The 19,445-nt window shown below is 40.4% G+C and overlaps 1 protein-coding gene across 1 annotated transcript in view; it reads left to right on the top strand.

The window, feature by feature from the left end:
- Positions 1 to 18,802, top strand: part of LOC132899255 (mitofusin-1-like) — a 48,392-nt gene extending 29,590 nt beyond the window's left edge. The window contains exons 10-19 of the mRNA XM_060941003.1: positions 8,629 to 8,696; positions 12,205 to 12,326; positions 12,544 to 12,670; positions 12,770 to 12,874; positions 15,388 to 15,490; positions 16,338 to 16,558; positions 16,705 to 16,899; positions 17,253 to 17,449; positions 17,625 to 17,759; positions 18,391 to 18,802. Coding sequence (XP_060796986.1) covers positions 8,629 to 8,696; positions 12,205 to 12,326; positions 12,544 to 12,670; positions 12,770 to 12,874; positions 15,388 to 15,490; positions 16,338 to 16,558; positions 16,705 to 16,899; positions 17,253 to 17,449; positions 17,625 to 17,759; positions 18,391 to 18,460 — 1,343 coding nt within the window. The 3' untranslated portion in view covers positions 18,461 to 18,802. The remainder of the gene's footprint in view (positions 1 to 8,628; positions 8,697 to 12,204; positions 12,327 to 12,543; positions 12,671 to 12,769; positions 12,875 to 15,387; positions 15,491 to 16,337; positions 16,559 to 16,704; positions 16,900 to 17,252; positions 17,450 to 17,624; positions 17,760 to 18,390) is intronic.
- Positions 18,803 to 19,445: the final 643 nt, after the last annotated feature.

Below are 19,445 nucleotides of genomic sequence, written 5' to 3'. Positions count from 1 at the left end.
AACTCTGCTTCAGGATCTTGCTCCTTAGTTTTAAGTAATATTAGATCAATCTCTGGGACCTCCAGCTGCCACATAGGGATCAACGGCCACAATACTCCTGGGCAAAAGGTCCTCTGAAGAATATTCAACTCCTGGGCAACAGATTCTACAGTCCACCCAAAACTGTGCTGATTCGCCACCTCCCTCTCCCAGCTTGGCTCAATCACTCTTCTGACAGGGTGACCAGGACTCTGTCCCATCAAATTAATCCAATAATTGGCCTGCAGCTGTTTTCTCCTCAGCCCAAGAGGCATTTCTCCTGCCACAACCTGTAGAGCACAAACTGGGGAAGATCGCACCGCTCCAGTACATAATCTCAACGCGGCCGCTTGGATTACATCCAGCCTAGCCAGTACAGATGTCGCTGCAGATGCATAAACCAAGCACCCATAATCAATCCTTGTTCTGATCAGGTAAACATAGATCAATTTTAAAGAGGTCAAATCTGCTCCCCAGTTCCTTCCAGCAAGACATCTCATCAGGTTCAATACATTTTTACATTTATCCACCACTTTTGAGATATGTACTCTCCAACTAAGTCTAGTGTCAAAGAACACTCCTAGAAATTTAAAACAAGAAACCCTTTCCACAGGACGGTTGTAAAGATATAGCTTTAGGTTTTCACAGACCCTCTTCCTTGTAAAAAACATTGTTTTTGTTTTCTCAACTGAGAATCTGAAACCCCACTTCCTACCCCAGTCCTCTACAAGAGTCAGAGACTCCTGGACCTTCTTCAAAATGTGTCGCATATTTTTCCCCCTCTTCCACAATCCACCATCATCTGCAAACAGGGACTGTCCAATATCAGGCTGAACATCAGAAAAAATATCATTGATCATTATATTAAACAATAAAGGACTGATCACACTTCCTTGTGGAGTTCCATTCTCAACCAAACATCGACTTGATATGTCCGTCCCTATCTTGACCTGAATGCTTCTGTTTCTCAAAAAATCCATCACCCAATTAAAAATATTTCCCCCAATACCCAACAGGTGCAACTTAATCAAAAGACCCTCCACCCAAAGCATATCATACGCTTTTTCTACATCCAGAAACACTGCCACTACAGTTTCTCTATTTATCTGAGCTTTTCTGATTTCATCTTCAAGACATATAATAGAGTCAATTGTGTTCCGTCCCTTCCTGAAACCACTTTGATACCTTGTCAACAATCCCTTTTCCTCAACAAAGTGCCTTAACCGTCCATTGACCAGTTTTTCCATCAGCTTACCTAACTGTGAGGTCAAAGCTATAGGCCGGTAATTGACAGGGTTACTAGCATCCTTCCCTGGTTTTTTTATAGGCACAATGACCGCCTCTTTCCATCCTGCTGGAATATGTCCCTCCTCCCACACCCTATTGTACAGATTCAAAACTGTTCGCAGACTCGTGTCACTCAAATGAGCTAACATTCGATAGCAGATTCCGTCCTGCCCAGGGGCTGAATTCCCACACCTCTCCAAAGCATTTTTAAGCTCCAACAATGTGAAAGGAACATTATATTTATCCTCTGATTTCTCTCTCTTTTGAACAACCCCGCCAAATATATTCATTGTCTCTTCTCTCCCGCATCTTTCCTCTTCTGACAGATTATCAGAACTATGGACCTTACTCAAAGTCTTCACCATCATTTCCGCTTTTTCCATGTCAGACACAGCCAGCTGGTCTCCATCTGAAAGAATAGGATAGCCCCACTCTCTTCTGTTACCCTCCATTTTCTTAATCATACCCCACACTTCATTTATATCCACACTACTACCTATTGAGCTACAATATTCTCTCCAGTAAGTCCTTTTCCTTTGTCTAATGACCCTCCTGACAACTGCCTGCACCTGCTTATATTCAATAAAGCGTTGAAAGTTATGTGATTGCTTCACCTTTCTAAAAGCCCTATTCCTGACTTTCACAGCCATCACACAATCTTCATTCCACCACGGGACTGCATTCTTAACCAGCTTCCCTGAGCTTTTCGGGATTGCTTCCATTGCAGCCATACAAATCCTCTGGCGCAACTCTATTTTATGCCCTTCAACACTATCTGTATTTGGAACTGACCTAAGAAACAGGTCACTGAATTCCCTAAACCTCTCCCAATCTGCCTTTTCAAAGACCCACCTCCCAGGCCTCACTCCTGATCTGAGTCTAACATCAATATCCACAGTACAAATAATAGGGTAATGATCACTCCCTACACTGACTCCATGTACTTCCCATTCACACCTTGGGGCCAATCTAGATGATGAAAGTGTCAGATCTAATACTGACTCACGCCCCGTCCTACCATCAAATCTAGTTCCCCTTCCATCATTCAGGCAAACTAAGTCCCTCTCACTCAGCAAGTCCTCGACTACCTGACCATTTCTATCAAACCTATCCCCACCCCACAATGAACTGTGAGCATTGAAATCTCCAGCCCACACCACATTTCCTCTATCCTGTCCTTCTATCTTCTCTAGTTCAGTTAATTCTAACCGTTTGCAAGGGTTATAATAATTTATAACAGCTATTTTCTTTGAACCCACCCATATTTCCAGCACCACATATTCCTGCTCCGTCCCCATACCCAGTACTCTATATGGTATCCCCTGTCTAACAAAGGTAGCACAACCCCCTCCACTTCCTCCCACTCGGTCCCTCCTAACAACTATATAATTGATTAAAACAAAATCAAACCTAGGTTGGAGCCATGTTTCTTGAATACATATTATATCCGGTTTCACAATCATATCATCCACAAACTTTTTAAATTCTTGTCCATTTGCCAGCAGACTCCTTGCATTCCATTGTAAAATGATCATACACAGAATAATCATCCTACACTATCTTGGCTTGTCTGCATCACACAGAGCCCATCCCTCACCTCTTCCCACTTCAATCCCATCATACCCAAATGCTGAACTGCTGCCTTTGTAATAATTTGGATCCTGTCTGTCTTCGATTTCATTTCCGCTGTGGCATTTATTACTCCTGCAATAAATATTACAAGGTCTCTTTTCTCCCTCCACCCATATTCCTTCACTTTAACAGATGCACATCCCACCTCCCTGTCTGTAGCTGCAGCTAAGTCTCTTCTTACAGTTCTTCCACTATTTCTAGACTGGTCCACACTTTTAACAGCTTCTGCGTAAGTTACTTTGTTTTTCAACTTCACATTATGGATTTCTGTCTCTCTTCTCATAACTTCACAACCCCAATACGCTGCACTGTGCGCTCCTCCGCAATTACAGCATTTAGGTCTCGCTCCAACATCACACTTCCCATAGTCATGAGCTCCCCCACACTTTGCACATGTTTGTACCCCTTTACACACCTTGGCTGTATGGCCGAATTTTTGACATTTAAAGCATCTCAAAGGCTTATGCACAAACTCTCTCACTCGATACCTCAAATATCCTAAATAAAGTTCAGAGGGTATGTCTCTAGTACTAAACTTAATCAGAATCGACTCCGTCTCCTTTTTTTCAACTCCCCTGGTCAATCGCGTTGCACTCTGAACGGCTCCACATCTTTCTTTCAAATTCTTAACCAACTCATCCATTTGCATCGAAACAGGAATTCCATATATCACCCCTCTACTCCCTTCATTACCAACCCTTATCACTTTCACAACCTTTGCCTTCCCAACAACTTGCAACCTTTCAGCCTTCGCAACCTGTTCTTCAGAGACACACCCAATCAACAAATTACCATCATCCAACACTCTGGCGTTATTTATAGTTCCAACCTGATTCTTAAGCACATTCGTCAGTTTTATAGGATCCATATTCTTGATGCCACCACTTTCAAACCTTACAACCACAAAAGAGCATTTCTCCCTGTCTCTCCCCCTTCTCCCGTCCCCGTAGTTTTAAACTTTTTCCTAATCTGCCAATTATTATCATCATCTTTAATGCCATCCATACTAATACTCTCCTCCCCGCCATGGCGGAGAATTTGCAAGGATATCGTATACAGGCCGTCGGCCGATATACTCACAGATTTCTCACTCCAGGGTATGCTAATGCTAGCTATTTATACCGACAACTTTGTTTGTTTGTTAGTTCACCACCACTCCCAGCTCAACTCGGCGTTGCGAGTTCTTCTTCTTCTTGGATTTTTATGGCGGTTGGCAACTTAACGTATGAGGTGCATTACCGCCACCTGCTGGACTGGGGTATGGTTCAAGAGCCTATTCTACATCTAACCTGGGTGATTAAAAAAAAAAAAAAAGATTGGTGACACTAGATCCTCTGAATAAGCCCTGTATCCCTCAGAAACTTAAAAACATAATTATAGCAGACATGGCCTGAGCTTACTTTCAAAAGTTCCTGTATACTCAAACTTAGTTTTTCTTTTCTCAGCTGTTCCATTAAAACATTCCTTTCTGCTTGATATTCAGGACATTCACACATGACATGTTGTACAGTTTCTGGGCTACCACAAAACTGACATCTTCCATCTACATGCTTTCCCATAAGTGCTAGGGTGACGTTCAGCCTAGTGTGCCCAAATCTCATCCTTGAAAGAATGTCTTCTTCTCCCTTACTCCTGTTTGAGGATCTACATCGACCTATACTATTTTGTATGCTGTATAAATGCCTTCCAGTATGTCCACTGTCCCATAGAGACTGCCATGATTCTCTAGTTTTTCTTTTTATTATGCTTTTGACTTCAGCCTTGCTGTAGTCCACTTCTAACTCAACATTGCTGTTGCTGGCAGCTTTTTTGGCACAGCTATCAGCCATTTCATTGCCTGCTACTCCTATGTGAGCAGGTACCCATACAAAAGAAAGTTTTACTCCGTTTTTTAGCAAGGTGTTGCAGACTTGTGATATATTGGACACTACATCCTGCCTTGATTTTGACTGCCAGGTATCAATGCTGATCAGCGCAGAACTGGAGTCTGAGGCAATAACTACCTTGTCAGGCCTATTCCGCTCCACCCACTGCAGTGCAATCCACACAGCAACTAATTCAGCCGTGTAGACGGCCAAGTCATCCGTGACTCTCATGCCTACTTCAGTGCTGTGTTCAGGGATGACAAATGCAACCCCAACTGACCCATCTGTTTGTTTGGAGGCATCTGTAAATATTTTAACCTCATCCCAATATTTCTCATTTAAATACTCTTGCACTCTGTATTTATCCAGTTCTTCACCTTGGCGTTGCGAGTTGATCCAAGAGCAGAGAATTGACCCTTCCGGGAGCTCCGCCCCCCATAGCAACTGTTGCTACGTATGTCAGTCAAGCCAGCCGTCCCCCTTCGCAGTAAACGTCATTCATACGTAAGAGGAAATTGCGCGCGCAGCCTGGACCACAAAAAGACTCAGCGACGGTAGAGACGAGAAGAAATATTTGGAAGAAATGCCTAGTTGTTGTGTTGTCGGGTGTCAGAATCGTAGCAGTGATGGGGTTAAAATGTTCAGAATTCCAGCAGGATCTCACCCATTCCGAAAAAATCGCCGACGTCTATGGCTACAAGCCATCAAACGTGTAGACTGGGATGAAAGCACCATCAAAAATGCACGGGTTTGCAGCGCCCACTTCATCACAGGTAAGATCAGGCTATTTATTAAATCTTTCTTTTTTATTCTTTCTAGTCTTCGTTTATTGATGTAGCAAAATACTTTGGTAACGTTTGTCTGATTAGCTGGGTCATAGTTACACAATGTAATGAATATTGTTAGCATGTTAACTTAGCTTTGCATGCAATTTTGTTTGTAGGAGAGGTCTCGCTTGACTCAAGCAGACCAGATTTTGTGCCATCATTATTTGTGTCTGCTGAAAATCACAATTTTAAAGCAAGGATGGAAAGGTAAAATTGTGTGCCCTCACTCTAAATGCCAATTTACGTTGACTGCTCTAACCTAGCTCCCGCCCCGTTCAGTTTCATTTCTGCTCTCTGCCTCTCGCTTTTTACGCAGCTCTGATTTCTCTTAGCTGCACTCTTTACACTATCATTATGGATATGTTGGATGATGTAGGCACGAAGTTTTTCGTGGGTGTACACTGAAGTCTTGTCAATAAGGTACGAGTATATATCTGGCCATTGTATACCAGGGAACTTACTAACATCGTCCGTCCACTGTTTAATTAAATGCGGATCCGGTAGGCGATGTCCACTTGTTAGAGTTAACTTATTTATGTAGCATTCTCGATCTTGTCACGACAATTGTTTGGCATAATCTGACAGCTCATAATGCCGGTCTATGGGCAGCGCCATTGTTTCTGAGTCCAGGCTGCGCGCGCATCCTAGCAACGGTCGGTTTGTTTACAAACATGCGAAGGGGTCTGCCTTTGACTTGTTGCTAAGCAACAGTGCTTATTCAGTCATGACAGACCACGCGGCATTATCTAGCATTCAATCAAGCTTGCGAAATCATGAAACGAAAACAAACGACACTATTTCAGTGTTTTCAGAAGTGTCCTCAGCCATCACTCTGCAACACAACCAAGGAGGCAATGCAGACCTCAAATGCCAGAATATAAAAACACCTGGAAAGTCCTGTAGACCTTTTTTGCAGGGCTTGTGGACTAACACACTGAAGGGCATTGCGTATTTGTTAATTAAATTAATTTTTTCTTCTCTGAAGCAAACATTTGTTTTAGCACATCTAGGATGTTTTCTTGTTCATTTAAGCTGATGTGCTGAATAGATAAGAAATAAGAAATGCATTTAATATGTTAATATATTATTGTGTGATGTTTAATTTACATGTCAATATGTCAAATTTTCTTGATACATGAAAAATAAAAAAACAATGATGGAAAAGCCCACTTATCTTAAGTTGAACGGTGAATCAAAATTTTATAAATTTTGTACATTTAAACCACATTTGTTTTGCATACAGTAGATCTGTACACAAAACCAGTTTCAAGATGCATATTACTATGCATTAGGCAGTGATGGTGCTCATGAGGTGTTGCTTTCAGGTTATCGGACAGTTACAAGATGGATGAGTACAAGTATAACAGTATAGCCACAACACACGTGTGTGTGTGTGTGTGTATATATCTCATCTCATCTCATTATCTCTAGCCGCTTTATCCTTCTACAGGGTCGCAGGCAAGCTGGAGCCTATCCCAGCTGACTACGGGCGAAAGGCGGGGTACACCCTGGACAAGTCGCCAGGTCATCACAGGGCTGACACATAGACACAGACAACCATTCACACTCACATTCACACCTACGGTCAATTTAGAGTCACCAGTTAACCTAACCTGCATGTCTTTGGACTGTGGGGGAAACCGGAGCACCCGGAGGAAACCCACGCGGACACGGGGAGAACATGCAAACTCCACACAGAAGGGCCCTCGCCGGCCCTGGGGCTCGAACCCAGGACCTTCTTGCTGTGAGGCGACAGCGCTAACCACTACACCACCGTGCCGCCCCGTATATATATATATATATATATATATATATATATATATATATATATATATATATATATATATATATATATGTATATATATATATATATATATATATATGTATGTATGTATGTGTGTGTGAGTATAAATTTTTTCCCGGGGGGGCGTTGCATGGCAAGCACTGAGTATACCCACTGCAAAAAAGTAGACTACACCACTGCTTCAGAGCAACCGCTCTCTCTCTCTCTCTCTGTCTCTCCGAAGCGCAATCTTCAGCCTGCCGGTCATTTCCACAGAAGAGACTCTGCTTTCTACAGAAGACGAAAGTTTGCAGTAAGGAAAGGCACTGGGCAAAATAATTAGTCTAGACAGTAATTAATTTACCAAGTGTGAAGCTATAGTCAGGAATGTGTGTACACTGATTTATTATTTTTGATTCTCTATTATTTGGTATTATTGATTTAAAATTGGTTAATCCATAAGTTTGTGCATGTCTTTTTTTTCTCTCTCTCTCCTAACGTTTTAATTTCATTTAACTCACTCATATTTTGACCTTATTAAGATTTCAGTGAGTTTGATAATGAGTGTGGAATTTCTTTGTTACTGAGAAAACGCGTGCTCACTAAATCCTGAGGGGTCCCCTCCTCCAAGAGTGCAGATAAGACACTCTGGCTCGTCCTGGCGCGTGCGCACGCACACACACACACACACACACGAACATAACAAAACATCAGATAAGAACATTCCAAATTTTATAGCTCCCTCATACAAACACACACATATACACACGCCTCACTGCTTGTATATATTGATTATTATTTTTATCTTTGTATAATAAATTCATTTATTATCAAAGCTGTGTGTACTCATCTGCTGTTTCGATATTTTGAAGTTGCCCAGTCAAAAGAATTCAAGGAAGGTGTAGACAATTTGTAATATGGTAAGTGATCAATAATAATTTGATAAGATACCATAATCTAGCTGTTTGGTAATTTATCCAGGATTAATGGTATGATTCATTAAATGATTCACTAAATGATTCATTGAATGGTTCACCAAATGATTCACTTCAACGATCCAAATGAGACTGATTTTATGTAATTATTAAAGATTGATCACTTATCCAAATCTTAAATACACAAATCCTTAATTACACCTACACAGTTCAAGTCAGGCATGCCTTTTATGTCCTCTTGAGATGGGCTGCTGTACTAAATCTGCAGTGTTTCTTTCCAGGTGGAGCATTAGCAGAAGGCTTCCAGGAAAGACTGAAGGCGTTCCAGAGCTTTGAGAGGACATTTGAGGCAAGTGGTTGCTGAGATGATAACCATGGATATGCGATGTCTGTTTATTGCCAGAACAACAACAAAAAATAAGTCCAGATGAAAAATTTTGTCTCATCTAGAAGCTGTTTGAGTTGAAACAAGTGCATTAGAGTAGGGAGACCTGAGGATATAAATGGCAGTAGAGTTTAACTGGAAATAAAATATTAAAAATTTTAAAAAGCAGTAGAAACCTCTAGAATGAACTAAAAAAAAAAAAATCTGCTATAGTCTTGGTCATATTTCGCCTGGTGTCTTTAAACAAGTAAAATGTAAATGAAAGGAGAGAAAGAAAGCCATGTAGGTCACTGACTCAGACCATCCAAATAAAGTATTTCGGGCATTTTTAAATGAATGTTTGTTTAACGATGAGGAGCTGTTTTGGGAATTGAAATACAGATTGATGATCAATTGAAAACTGACTTCTCCACTAAATATTCTAGTGAGATAAAGTAGGAATCAACACAAGCTTGATGGTTTTCATGTAACCCCAAACGCATCCTCTTAGAGCTTTATAACTTGTCTACAGTAAATTGTGTTTACAAATACAGTGCATTTAGGCAAACGTCTTCAATTGATTTCTTAAAGCTATAGGTAGCGTAAATTAAAATATCACAGCACTGAGATAAAAAGTACGTCAAGACATTTTTATTTTAATGTTGGTGAGATCAAGAAAATTGATCAAATAGAACTGACTTGTTTTCAAGTATAAATTATTACCAGATTATTTCTTGTCTGCTTTCTGACACCACAAGCAAAGGTTTTTCATAAATTGTGCATTATCTCTTAATCCCTTATAACTTTATGCCTTCAGATAACATCTGTAAGACTTAAAGCTAGGATTAATGTTAGTATTATGAATTTTTAATCTATCAGGAGGCTGAGGATTCTTGTATCTTGACTCACTGTGACCTTTTTTTTTTCCTGATTTTTACATCTTTAGGTTTCGTGCTTAGAAATAACTCATTTGTCATTTCCATTATAAGTGTTAAGAAAGGGAGATTTCTCAAGCAGATTGAAAATGCACACCAATATTTACAATAGTTCATAAATTATCACACTGGGGAACAATTTGAAAAAAATGTTCTGTTGAGTTAGATTTTTATGCTGATTAAAACTAAAATTGGCATGCTGATTCCAAAATTGCAGTCAGTTTTTTTTTCTAGCACGTCAAGTTTTTTTCTCCACAGCTTACCCTCCAGATAAGCAAAATTCCACTGATTAGCTGTAGTAAGACTATTTGAAGGTTATGGAAGAACATTATCAGGGTAGATGGGATGTACATATGATGGCTGACTATTGTTGGAGCATCAAACGTGATGGTCCTCAAGTTGAACACTCCAGAAAGAGCTACTGTATAAACATAAATTTTTACCTTAACTACTTGCACACAATTATAATTACAGTAGCCATATCCTTTGTAAAAACATGTGTTAAATAAACATTGCAGTCATGCCTGTTTCTTTCATATTTCATTGTATGTCAATATTTGTAAATTTTTATAAAACAAGCACATATCTGTTAAGTACAGTATTTTTCATATTTAAAAAAAAAACGGGGATCCTATAGTTCAAAAACTTGACGTGATAGAGAAAAACTGAGATCAGTTTTGGATTCTGCACCCAAAAATTAGTTAAAAACAGCTGTCAGACCTAACTCAACAAAAATTGTGTTCCCCAGTGTCATGAGTCTTAAAACTTAATCATATTTGGATTGAGATACGTACACCACACACATGTAGAGTTGTTTTTTTCCTGCCACCGTGTACATCTTTCCTGAAGTGTAGCTTAATTATTCTGCCAGTTTTTTCCCCCTGCCTAGCCATTTCCTTTTCCTAGGCCCATGTGCTCTTTTTCATCAATCTATGTTCATTGCTGAAGTCTAGATTTGCTAAGGCAAGGACACCCTTCTCCTCAGTTCACCAGTTTTCCTATTTGATATATCAGTGTTTTGTGGATTATGTTGATGTTTTGTATGATTTTGAGTACTGTATTTTCTGTACTATGAGGTTTTTGGGTTTTTTTTGTGTGTGTGATTTTTTAAAATTCTCAAACTGCTGAATACAGAAATATAATATTTTGGCATAAGCCTAATTGTGATCTGTTCATTTGTTAGTGTTCGAGTAGATTAGATTAGATAAAACTTTATTGATCCCTTTGGGTGGGTTCCCTCAGGGAAATTAAGATTCCAACAGCATCATTACAGATAAACAGAGAAAAGAAATAGAGAAAACTTCTAGATAAATTAAAATAAATTAAATATTGTAAGTAAGGTGATAGCCCTGTGATGACCTGGCGACTTGTCCAGGGTGTACCCCGCCTTTCGCCCGTAGTCAGCTGGGATAGGCTCTAGCTTGCTTGCGACCCTGTAGAACAGGATAAAGCGGCTAGAGATGATGAGATGAGAAGTAAGGTGATATGACAAAAATATCATCTCATCTCATTATCTCTAGCCGCTTTATCCTTCTACAGGGTCGCAGGCAAGCTGGAGCCTATCCCAGCTGACTACGGGCGAAAGGCGGGGTACACCCTGGACAAGTCGCCAGGTCATCACAGGGCTGACACATAGACACAGACAACCATTCACACTCTCATTCACACCTACGGTCAATTTAGAGTCACCAGTTAACCTAACCTGCATGTCTTTGGACTGTGGGGGAAACCGGAGCACCCGGAGGAAACCCACGCGGACACGGGGAGAACATGCAAACTCCACACAGAAAGGCCCTCGCCGGCCACGGGGCTCAAACCCGGACCTTCTTGCTGTGAGGTGACAGCGCTAACCACTACACCACCGTGCCGCCCAAAAATATCATACGATACTCAAATATGTTTCTGTGATGGACTATATGATGCGATATATAGGTTTGCTAACAAACTACCAGCAAATTAGATTTTTTTAAAATGTGAAAAACTAAGTTTTGCGATACTTTAACGTCTATATAAATAAAGTTTTTTTTTGTTTTTTTTTAAGATTTCCTATAAATTTTAGCAGCTAATGTGCTACATCAGAGTTATAAAAATACTGATGATCCTGGCATCTATCAGAATAGTGTATGGTGACTTAGTTTATCACCATATCAATATTATAAAGTGAATTGCATGAAATATTGCTACATAATATGTTCAAGCAGATAGAATTGAGCAGGGAGCCCCTCACACACAATATGACCAACTTATTGTTCAGAAAATAGTGTTGAGCATCTGTTCATTATTTTGTTTTTGATATCATTTAATTTCTGTTCCAGATTGTGATATGTGATCTTTAAGTCTTTTTTACTTTTATCTTTGACCTGATTTGAATGTATGCTTTTGCATTTTATTTACTGTAAGTTACTGTGAGGTGAAGCATGACACTGCGATGGTGCAGACCTGCTGCTGAACTTTCTCCTCATCCTCTTCCTTTGTTTGGGACGAGCCGGAGCAGCAGGTCAGTATCTCGCCCCTTAAAGTGCCGCTCATCCCAGTAACACATGCATGTGGCCTCGCAGGAGTGTATCTCGCAGTCAGTAGTGAAAACAAAGTTTGAGCAGCACACAATCAGGGCAAAGCAGATCACTGAAAGTGTTAAAGACATCATGGATCAGATCCACATTGCTGCTGCTGAGAAGAGGTGGGCTCACTTTCTTTAGTTCTGTCTTCTGAGTTTCACTCTGGCATAGCTGGTTCTAACTTATTTCGACAGGCCACTGTGAAATTCGGAGCATAATTTAATATTGCAATCATGCATTATGTCTCTGTTATAAAGAGCTGGTTTGTATTCAGTTGTGTATATGCATGATTCATAAGCAGCAAGATGTACCTGTGATGAGCTTTGTAACCGTTATTAGGGTGGCCTCTCTGGAGGAGAAAGAGTATCTGAAGGACCGCTTGGAGTTTGTTCGAAATCAGCTCAAGCCTCTCACTGAGGATATCGAAAAGAAAATTAAGATGGTCTCAGAGCAGGTGGCCAACCAGGTAGAAATGGCAAAATGCAGCACTAATATTGAAAGTGATCTAGAACAGACTATAGACGGTTATTGAATGTCTGTCTGTCTGTCTGTCTGTCTGTACCAGGTATCAAATGCCATGGCAGAGGAGATCTGTCGACTCTCAGTGCTCGTAGATGAGTTTCGTTCAGACTTCCACCCATCTTCTCACGTGTTAAAGATCTACAAATCAGTGAGTTGATCTTCTCTTGGACACATTTCAGGAGAGCTTGTGCGTATTGCTGCATCTAAATTAGCTTATGTTCTCCTTATAAGCGCAAGGTCTCAATAAATTTCATCATTCTCATCTCATTATCTGTAGCCGCTTTATCCTGTTCTACAGGGTCGCAGGCAAGCTGGAGCCTATCCCAGCTGACTACGAGCGAAAGGCGGGGTACACCCTGGACAAGTCGCCAGGTCATCACAGGGCTGACATATGGACACAGACAACCATTCACACTCACATTCACACCTACGGTCAATTTAGAGTCACCAGTTATCCTAACCTGCATGTCTTTGGACTGTGGGGGAAACCGGAGCACCCAGAGGAAACCCACGCGGACACGGGGAGAACATGCAAACTCCACACAGAAAGGCCCTCGCCGGCCACGGGGCTCAAACCCGGACCTTCTTGCTGTGAGGCGACAGCGCTAACCACTACACCACCGTGCCGCCCTAAATACATTTCAGTAAGCCTTAAATTTAAAGTACTTAAAATACCAAAGTTCCGTTACTTCTTATATAGTTCTTTAGCCAAGACTAGTTTGGTGTCCAGTGGTTGCTTTTTGGTAGCTGGCACTGGAGCTATAAGCCTAATGTTACGTAGAGGTTCCAGTTTTTCATGAGTAATTCAGACAGACTTGCTAACATAGTTTCTGAACACTATTACACATACACTTTTATATAAAAAATAAAAAAACACAAAAGGACATCATAGAGCTAAATACAGTAGGTAGCACCACCTTGAAGCAATGATTCCAGTGGTACAATAGACTGAGTTTGATATTTAACATTTTAAAGCTGACTTATTGTGCTATTTTAGGAAACGTTTTATGTATTTAAAAAAACCCGCGAAGGCGGCACGGTGGTGTAGTGGTTAGCGCTGTCGCCTCACAGCAAGAAGGCCTGGGTTCGAGCTCCGTGGCCGGCGAGGGCCTTTCTGTGCAGAGTTTGCATGTTCTCCCCATGTCCGTGTGGGTTTCCCCCACAGTCCAAAGACATGCAGGTTAGGTTACTGGTGACTCTAAATTGACCGTAGGTGTGAATGTGAGTGTGAATGGTTGTCTGTGTCTATGTGTCAGCCCTGTGATGACCTGGCGACTTGTCCAGGGTGTACCCCACTTCTCGCCCGTAGTCAGCTGGGATAGGCTCCAGCTTGCCTGCGACCCTGTAGAACAGGATAAAGCGGCTACAGATAATGAGATGAGAAAACCCCCGAATCTGTAATGATTTAGACATGAAGGCTATAACCTTCCTTCATTTGTTGGCTGCTTTACCCCTGTGGGTTTAGTATACAACTAAACTAGCAAATTTCAGACACTTAATTTCCATTTAAGTTATTTCACGAAATCAAGTCATACATGAGCTGACATGCCTCGTCAGCTCTAAACCATGTACGGCGAGATTGAGTAGAATAATTGTTTTATTCTATTCACATTCACTGGATTTTGAGAAACAGCATTTTTATTTTTTGCAAATTCGATACAAAATATTTTATACAAAACACTGGACCAAATCATTTCCGCTTAGAATGTAAACAAACCGGCGAAATGGCAGTATCAATTTGTGAAAAATGCTGCTATAATAATTCTTGGGGAAAAAAAAAAGATACGTTCTTGCCATCAAATACTTTTATTCCATATTTTGTTGCTGCTTTTTTTTTTTTATTGTTTTGTTTGGGGGGTTCCTTCTTTAGGTTTTTTTTTTGGTGGTTGGCAAACCAACTTAAAGGTCCATTACTGCCACTGACTGAGCTGGAATGTGGAACAAGAGATATTTGGGGGGGACTATATTCTTTTAGCGAGTTCTGATTCTTTTAAATACTTTTTGGGGGGCTTTGTTTTCAAGTAGAGTTTTTATTTCGTCCTCGGTTGATTCAGCAGCATGCGCCGCCATTTTGTTTTTCTCTACTCGTGGTATATGAGCTGATAGCCTAGCATTAGAGGGGCTAATCAGAGCGCGCGATTGCTCATATCCAGTGACTGTGAATAGAATTATATATATTAATTTTGACTACGGCAGCACGGTGGTGTAGTGGTTAGCACTGTCACCTCACAGCAAGAAGGTTCTGGGTTCGAGCCCAGTGGCTGACGGAGGCCTTTCAGTACGGAGTTTGCACGTTCTCCCCATGTCTATGTGGGTTTCCTCTGGGTACTCCGGTTTCCCCCACAGTCCAAAGACATGCAGGTTAGGCTAATTGGTGGCTCTAAATTGACCGTAGGTGTGAATGTTTGTCTCTATACAGTATGTCAGCCCTGTGATGATCTGATGACTTGTCCAGGGTGTACCCTGCCTCTCGCCCATAGTCAGCTGGGGTAGGCTCCAGCTTGCCCGCAACCCAACACAGGATAAGCGGTTACAGATAATGGATGGATGGATAATTTTTACTACATTTATACTAAGGAGAAAGTTTGTGTAATTTTTTTTTATTTTCAAGGAAAATTTGTCTTGTATAAATTTTACAAAATGTGCAAATCTGTTTCTCAGGATCTGCTTAATCATGTGGAAAAGGGAATGGGAAAGAACCTGGCTTTCCGCTGCTCTGATGCAGTCAACGCTTCTGTGCAGTCCTCTCAGAAAGAAATGATCGGTGTGTGCCTATTGTAACGAAAATCAACTAAAATGAGACTTATTTTATTAATTATGTTACAAACGTACAAAAGTGTATTGTGTCAGGAATAAAACACACCACGGTGTGGTTTTATAATAAAATAGTCAGTGACAGATGGTGTGATGCAGTACAACATGAAGCAGTGTTACTGCTATCACATTGAAGTTGATTATTTTCCATCATAAAGTGTTTTATTCCTATTATACCACAGCAGTTTCTGACATATTTTATTCTTTTATGTTTAATGTTGTGGAATGTCCATGAAACAACTTGTTTTGTGTACTGTTACTTGCATTGTAACAGCTATAAACAATCATTCCCTCACTACCCTTATTTTCTTTATCTTGACATTACTTTGACAAAAATACCACAGCTTTACCTCTGTCTGTTACAAAGCTCGTTATATAAATGTCTCCTTACAGAAAATGTAACCGTATTAACAGATATACACATTGTTTAATCAATTTATATGGCGTGTCAAACATACAGGCTAAATGAAAATTGTTACTATAAAAACAATGATGAAGACATTTTCCTGCTTTTATAGGAGATTAAATAACACCTTGTGAATTCAACAGTGCTGTGGTATAAAATGTAATTGTTTATTGGCCGGCTTCCTCATATTAAGAGATTTGGTACAGCAGCTGTTATTGATTAACCAAGGGTCCGTATATGAATGATCATGGTGACAACTTATCTGCAGAATAGATAATTTTACATGTTCTATTCTTATGCAATTTCATCACATGAGAGACAGCACATGCTGCACACCAGCACTGAAGGACATTGTCCTCTAATGATCTTCTCTTGCCCCCTGTGCTAACAGAATGTTTGCAGCCTTTACTGCCCCCTGATGTTCAGAGCCAAATCCACATTCCTTCCAGAAAGTTTGACCTCAGTTATGACCTGAACTGCACAATCCTCTGTGCTGATTTCCAGGAGAACATTGAGTTTCAATTCTCTCTTGGCTGGACTGCTCTGGTCAACCGTTTCCTCGGCCCAGCCAATGCCAAGCGTGCCCTCATGCTGGTGGATCAAAACCTCCAGGTAATCTCATATTTATGGCTCAGTCCTATAAAAATGTCATTCGTAAATTAGCCTGTATGAACACTATTACCCTTTTGTTACGCTTGTCACATGCCACTGAGGAACCCCTTCTCACAAGCTTTTTCTCTCTCATTTGTCGGTCTCAGCTCACACGTCCTTTGGCCACTACTCCAGGAAGCGGTGCCATTGCACAGGCTCCACCCCCTAGAGCTGCTGTGGCTACTCTGAACCAACCTCAGGCTGTGATGAACCAGGAGGAGCTCATGATGTCGTCTAGGGTTGGAAATCTGGCTTCCCTCACCTCACACATTTCCATGAGCGTGGTCATCTTGGGGGGAGTGGTGGGTAACATATTAATCCAACAGTGTGTAAAGTCCAATGATCTTACAAAGAATGTGTTGTACATTTGCTTTTTTTTTTAGCGGTACTCTTTTGTTGTTTTTTTTGTCAGCTTATATCACAGCACTGTTGAATTCTCTACATTTTTGTCTTATTGTGATGTAAGAGGAATAATACATTCCAGAAGGTGGTGTTATAGAAAAAATAATCCAGGGTGGGAACAGTAACTCCATGCCATGCCACCCAGTTGTGGATTACTTTCCCATAACAGCATGCCCCATTATATTTATTCCTTGCTCATTACCCATGGCTTAAGGTCACAGTATTATAATCAACCCATTTGTCTTTGTAACAGGTATGGACGATGATGGGCTGGAAAGTCATCGCTGTATCCATGAGTCTTTATGGTATGGTGTATTTATTCGAGAAACTCACTTGGACCACCAAGGCTAAGGAGAGAGCACTGAAAAAGCAGTTTGTAGATTACGCCACCGAGAAACTCCAGATGATCGTCAGTTTCACCAGTTCAAATTGCAGCCGGCAAGTGCAGCAGTAAGTAACCGTATTTATCAACTTAAATACTGAACAGGCCACTCAAGAATAACCACTTGTGGGGGGGGGGTTCTTCTGGAATTGAGGTTGGTGTGTTTTGTTTTTTTTTTGTATTCTGTGATAAAGATGTTAATTTGGTTGTACACAGTTGTGAGTGATGGTTTGTGCCATGCAGGGAGATAGCCAGCACGTTTGACAGGCTGTGCCAGCAGGTGGATATAACCCAACAGGACCTGGAAAGTGAAATCAGCCGGCTGACGACAAAGATCCAGCAGCTAGAAACAGTCCAGAGGAGCTCCAAATCACTTAAGTTAGCACACAACTTTTTAGAACAATAAATCAATTAATAATAAACATTGGGGGCATCGTGGCTCAGGTGGATAAGGCGGCATACCATAAATCCGGGGACCCGGGTTCGATTCCGACCCGAGGTCATTTCCCGATCCCTCCCCATCTCTCTCTCCCGCTCATTTCCTGTCTCTACACTGTCCTATCCAATAAAGGTGAAAAAAGCCCCCCAAAAATATTTTTTTTAAACATTACATTAATAACAGCGATCTGTGCACAGATCTTAGTTGGTAAATCTTTACAATGTTACCCTCCTTCCATAAGCTTTGCAAATTGAAATTAGTTTTGTCTCCCTTTTTTTTTTTTTCCCCCCATTTTGGCATATTTGAAAATCACAACTATACAAACTCAATGAAGGGTTCTTAATCTTTTGACTAGAATAGGTTTAATCCAAACATCAGTAACTCAAACAAAAAGGCCTATAACTGTCAAGTTGTATCTGCATTAAGTGGGTAAAATGTCTCTTTTTTTTTTTTATCTTAAAACATATCTTCCTTTGCATTTTGTTGTGGACAGCTAAAGGTGGGCCAGGCTGCAAGTAGTCTGAACTCCTGGTACTTGTTGAACTTTTTTTTTCCTTTTTGTTCTTCCAGACACAAGGCCACAGATTTGGAGAGGCAACTGGAGAGTTTCACAAGCCAGTATCTCCAGCCACAGAACTGAATTCCCCATTCTCACTCACTCAACACCTTGGTCTCAGTCCACCTGCCACAGGAATTTGTTTATTCCACCAGGAGGAATCCACGTGATATGTAGCAGCTGTATATCTGCACTTTAAAAAGATCAATGAATAACTGTAACATACGCTTACACAATCACACGTCGTTTGTCTATTATGAACAGTTGTGATTTGATTTGCTGTTTAAATTGAATGATTATCAAACTCTGAAAATACTGAACTGTGGGAGGAAAAACATAAATGATGACTATACTGCTTGAACTGTAAAGTTGACTCCATGGCACTTCTCCAAACACTATATAAAATCAGAACTTTGTTCACATCCAGCTGGCTTGAAACGAAGCCCTTTTCTGAGCCATGTTTTCTAGAAGGGAAAGTTCTAGAAAGTGTTTAACTGAAATCAGTATTTTGTCGATTAGCCTTTTGATCAGTGCCTACTTTCAATATGTTAAATCTAAAACCCTTCTATGATTCTAACCCATTGTGAAGACTATTTTGGATTCTGATTTGTAAAAACATGAAATGCTCAACTTAAAAAAAAAAAAAAAAAAAAAAAAAAAGCATAATTAAAATATTACCTATGATTAATTCCTTGCCTATATTTTAGCATGAGTAATGTGACTAAGGCTAACAAATTTGGTTGAAGGGCTTATTTAATACAATATCAACTTATAGTAACACCATTATCACCAAGCCACTGTACAAATACAAAAAAAAAATACTATAAAAGAAAATCTCTTAAATGATTAGTTCACATGATGGCACTATAAAATATCAAGGCACAAAAGCCTTGTGTTTACTGGCTTAAAAGGTTTAAAAAAGAAAAAAAAAGCAGGGGCTGGTAACTACTTCTGCTTAGTGGCCATTCCCTGTTTCACTTTTCATTTCAAAGTCTTAATACAGTGTTAATACAGTTTGTCTGGGGGAGGGAAAAAAAATTAAAAACCCTTACGATGGGAACAGCAGTGC

This window comes from Neoarius graeffei, chromosome 15 (genome assembly GCF_027579695.1).
Source record: "Neoarius graeffei isolate fNeoGra1 chromosome 15, fNeoGra1.pri, whole genome shotgun sequence".
NCBI lineage: Eukaryota > Metazoa > Chordata > Actinopteri > Siluriformes > Ariidae > Neoarius > Neoarius graeffei.
Note: the sequence above shows the minus strand (reverse complement) of the source record. Positions and strands in the feature narration are given on the sequence as shown.